The sequence below is a fragment of the Lathyrus oleraceus genome, chromosome 7 (genome assembly GCF_024323335.1).
Source record: "Lathyrus oleraceus cultivar Zhongwan6 chromosome 7, CAAS_Psat_ZW6_1.0, whole genome shotgun sequence".
NCBI classification, from domain to species: Eukaryota; Viridiplantae; Streptophyta; class Magnoliopsida; order Fabales; family Fabaceae; genus Lathyrus; species Lathyrus oleraceus.
In genome coordinates, this window is record NC_066585.1 from 21,287,932 (window position 1) to 21,292,791 (window position 4,860).

Below are 4,860 nucleotides of genomic sequence, written 5' to 3' on the forward strand. Positions count from 1 at the left end.
TACTTTATTTACTTGTTTGTCTTGCTTTTACCTACTTGTTTATTAACTTGCACATTTTATTTGCCTCTTCTTTTAAACATGATTAATTCTGCTATGTTGATTTCTATTTCCATGTCTGGATAAATCTTTAAAAGTTAGGATGTAAGGATCGTCGTTAAGATGATACTCCATAATTTGTATCTATATAAATGCTTTAGGGGATGTTTTGATTTTAACACAAGTTTTCAGTACTTATTTTGTTCGGTAACTACGAAAGTAGAGCCGAGATATAGTTGGGTAAGATCGAAAGTCGTCCAACTCTTAAATATAAACTTGGTTAGTTTTAACTGGTCAAATGTAGCGAAAGCACCCTGTCTGATTAATTAGGAATTTTTAACACTATTAGAAAACGATTTTGAAACTATTTTCGGACACGTTTGTAGGTTTAAAATCCGGATCCTTGAGCGAAAGCCATGGATCTCTTTTAAGTTAAACTTTCCAAATCAAAATCACTTTTTTAACTTAGTCAAGAATTAAATTTCCTAAAAATAGGTTTACTAATTTAACGCAACAAGCACCCTTCATAAGTGACAATGAGGGGCATTAATTAGACAGTAAACTCGGTTCTGAATACGCGAAAGCGACAGTTTCTGTTAAATTGATTCTTCTCAAAGTAGAAAATATTCCCCCATAAGTAGTTATATTTAGAAACAATTGGAGTATTCCCTAACTAATGTGAATTACATTCGAGCCTGCATTTTTATATGAATTTCTTTACTTCATTATTTCCTTTTCTGTGTACGTGAATTTACTTATTTGATTTGCCTTAGATAAACACCGTAACAATAGAAATCGATAGATTGACAATTTGGTCTCTGTGGGAACGATAATCTTTTGTATTACTTTGACGTGTTTCGTATACGTGCGGATAGCAAACCACACCATCAAGTTTTTGGCGCCGCTGCCGGGGACCAATTACGTCAAATTTTCGTACCCTGTTGTTACACCGTCTAGACTAAGGCCCTGTTTGCCGGTAAATGCGAAAAACTCACAGTATCGGAAGTTTAGAGGATCCAATAGTAGAACCAGAGTGATACGCTCGCGCACGTCGTTTGCTCCAAAAAATTAGGAGAGCAATGGCCGAAGATCAAAACCGAAGACCACTTAAGGAATTCGCCCAGCCTTCTAATGAATAACCCAGTTCTAGTATGGTAAACTCGGCTATTCTTGCTAATAATTTCGAATTAAAACCCTTTTTATTAAAACTAGTACAACAAAACCAATTCGCGGGTCTCGCTATAGAGAACCCAAATCAACATTTAAAAGTTTTTATCCAATTAGCTAATATATTCAAGACCAATGGTGCTTCGTCTGAGGTAATTCGTATAAGACTATTCTCGTTTTCCCTCAGAGATAGAGCATGGTCTTGGTTAGATTCCCTTCCGGCTAACTCGATAACTACTTGGGAAGACCTCAGGAGAGTGTTCCTTGCAAGATATTTCCCCCGAGTAAGACCGCTGTCCTTCGAAACCAAATAACCAGATTCACTCAAAATCAAGGTGAATCACTTTTGAAGCTTGGGAAAGATATAAAGAACTATTAAGAGCTTGTCCACACCATGGCCTAGAACAATGGCTGATTATTCACACCTTTTATAATGGACTTCACTATAACACAATGATGTCCATCGACGCTGCCGTCGGTGGTGCTCTAATGAACAAACCTTACCCCGACATTTACGCTCTCATCGAAGATATGACACAAAACCATTACCAATAGGAGTCGGAAAGAGCATCAGTGGAGAAAAGGGAGACCAAAGGAGGAATACATGAGGTAAATTGTATGGACATGATGAAAGCTAAAATGGACGCTTAATCCCTAAAGGTTGAACACATGTCTGTAAATCCTACAGTTGCAGTAGTTATAGATTGTGAAATTTGTGGAATCAAAGGACATCTTACACCAGAATGCAATCTGTTAACTGAATCAAACTCAGACCAGGTCAATTATGCCCAAGGAAACCCGTTTTCGAACACTTACAACCCTGGATAGAGGAATCACCTAAACTTCTCTTATAAAAACAATAACCCTATTCAAAGCTCTACACCTCAAAGACCACCAGGTTTTCAAGCTCAAAAACCAATCCAACGTATGATGGTCGTTCCTCAAAAGCTAAACCTTGAGAAAATCATGGAGAACTTCTTTTCGGCCCAAACTCAGCAGAACAAAGAGTTCCTAAACCAAGATATTCATGTAAATGAACTGATCAAACAATTAGGAACTAAGGTTGATTCGATAATCACTCACAATAAGATGCTTGAAACCCAAATCTCACAAATAAAACAACAATCGCCCCAGGCCACACCTGGAGGGCAAATTTCTGGACAACCTCAACCTAACCCCCGAGGACAAGCTAACGTTGTTACCCTACAAAGTGGGACCACTTATGACAAACCTGTAAAACCAGCCTTGAGTGGATCAGAGGCTTCTAAGAAAAATGTTGTGTCTACAGATGAAGTAGAGGAACTAGAGGGACAAAAAGACCAGGAAGTGAAAGATAAGGGAGAAGATAAAGATAAAGTTTATAAACCACTAATTTCATACCCTCAAAGACTTAAACAGACCAAAATTGATAACTAATATAAAAAGTTTACAAAGGTGATCGAGAAACTCCACATAGAAATCCCATTCACCGAAGCTATCACCCAGATACCATCTTATGCTAAATTCCTTAAAGACATCTTTACCAACAAACGTAGGCTTGATGATCCCAAACCTATAGAGTGCAACTCCATTGCTGAGAATAAACTTGCTAAGAAGGAGAAAGATCCCGAAAGCTTTTCAATACCTTGTATTTTAGGGAATCATGTTATAGACAAAGAATTCCTAGACTTGGGAGCAAGCGTAAGCTTAATGCCTTTAGCAGTTTATAAAAGGTTAAACCTAGGAGAATTGCAACCGACTAAGATGTCTCTTCAATTAGCCGATAGATTTGTAAAATATCCAAGAGGCATATTAGAAGACATTCCAGTTAGAATCGGCCAAATGTATATCCCAACTGATTTCGTGGTAATGGACATTAAAGAAGACTAAGAAATCCCAATCCTCCTTGGTAGACCTTTCTTATCAATAACGGGAGTCATAATAGATGTTAAAAGAGGAAAATTAACTTTTGAAGTAGGTGATGAAAAGATAGAATTTATACTTTCCAAATTCCTAATGGCACCAGTCATAGAAGACTCATGTTATGCCATCAATATGATTGATGAATGCATAAGGGAGCTAGATCAAGAAGGACCGCCCGAGACAATGAAATTTCCATCGACTCCCATAAGAGAAGACGACGGATTTGGAATAGAGCCTTACATGGATGACAACCTTTATGAATGCTTAGCACTTACCCTGAACCATATGCCATGTCCTAAGAAACCATCTATAGAACTTAAGGAACTACCCAAGAATCTAAGATATGAGTTTTTGGATGAAGAACTAAATCGCCCTGTTATAGTGAGCGCCACCTTGAATGGAGATGAAACGAATCAACTTTTAGATATCTTGCGAAAGCATCCCTCAACTTTAGGATATAACATATCTGATCTCAAAGGGATAAGCCCATTCGTGTGCATGCATCGGATCTTGCTGGAGGAAGATTCTAAACCTTCCATAGAACATCAACGGAGGATAAACCCTATAATGAGCAGTGTGGTTAAGAAAGAGTACTAAAACTACTAGAGGCTGGTATAATTTATCAAATTTCAGATAGTAAGTGGGTGAGCCCTGTACATGTGGTACCTAAAAAAGGAGGTGTCACAGTTGTGTAAAATGAGAAAGGCGAGCATGTAGCTAACCGTGTGGAAAACGGTTGGTGTATGTGCATCGATTACAGAAAACTAAATAAGGTAACTATGAAAGATCATTTCCCTCTCCCATTCATAGATCAAATGCTTGAAAGTCTAGCTAGACACTCTTACTTTTGCTATTTAGATGGATACTCGGGATTTTTCCAAATTCCTATTCACCCCGAAGACCAAGAGAAAACAACCTTTACATGCCTTTACGGAACATTTGCCTATAGACGAATGCCATTCGGACTTTGCAATGCCCCAGCTATCTTCCAAAGTTGTATGATGTCAATCTTTGCAGATTTCCTCGATGAGATTATGGAAGTTTTTATGGACGATTTCTCGGTATACAGATTCAGTTTTGAAAACTATCTAGCTAACCTCGAGAAAAATCTAGAAAGATGCATGGAAGCAAACATTGTGCTAAACTGGGAAAAAGGTCACTTTATGGTTACCGAAGGAATAATATTAGGACACATAGTCTCTGAAAAAGGCATTGAGGTTGATAAAGCCAAAATAGAGGTTATAGAAAACCTCAAACCACCTAAGACCGTTAAGGAAGTCCGAAGCTTTCTTGGACGTGCCAGTTTCTACCGACGCTTTATTAAATACCTCTAGAATAACTAAACCTATGACTAGCCTTCTAACGAAAGATGTCGAGTTTATTTTCGAAGAAAAATGTATTATAGCATTCAACCTTTTGAAACAAGCATTGATTTCTGCACATATTGTGCAACCTCCAAATTGGAACCAACCTTTCGAAATCATGTGTAATGCTAGCGATTACACTGTTGGTGTTATTCTAGGGCAAAGAAAAGACAAGAAATTACATGTAATTTACTATGCCAGTAGAACCCTGGATGCCACCCAACTTAACTATGCAACAACCGAGAAAGAACTCCTTGTTATTATTTTTTCTATTGATAAACTTCGATCTTATCTCGTCAGAGCTAAAATTATAGTTTATACAGATCATGCAGCTATTCGATACCTGTTAAGCAAGAAGGGCGCTAAACCTAGGTTACTTCGATGGGTCCTT

At 37.8% G+C, this 4,860-nt stretch overlaps 1 protein-coding gene and 1 non-coding gene across 2 annotated transcripts; one reads left to right on the top strand and one right to left on the bottom strand.

Moving 5' to 3' along the window:
- Positions 1-1,498: 1,498 nt before the first annotated feature.
- LOC127109450 (small nucleolar RNA R71) lies at positions 1,499-1,604 on the bottom strand. Its single transcript, XR_007796733.1, has one exon. It is a non-coding gene; the product is annotated as a small nucleolar RNA R71 (small nucleolar RNA).
- A 529-nt stretch (positions 1,605-2,133) lies between these two features.
- On the top strand, positions 2,134-3,072 carry LOC127101783 (uncharacterized). Its single transcript, XM_051039226.1, has 2 exons — positions 2,134-2,559; positions 2,638-3,072. The coding sequence occupies exons 1-2, from the start codon at positions 2,134-2,136 to the stop codon at positions 3,070-3,072; spliced, it is 861 nt and encodes a 286-aa protein (XP_050895183.1).
- The last annotated feature ends 1,788 nt before the right edge of the window (positions 3,073-4,860 follow it).

Bases quoted from the DNA above. Each gene is read 5' to 3' on its own strand.
- LOC127101783 (XM_051039226.1), top strand. From the start codon at position 2,134: ATGGTCGTTCCTCAAAAGCTAAACCTTGAGAAAATCATGGAGAACTTC. The intron at 2,560-2,637 runs GTTTATAAACCA...AAGTTTACAAAG, and splicing joins AGGGAGAAGATAAAGATAAA to GTGATCGAGAAACTCCACAT.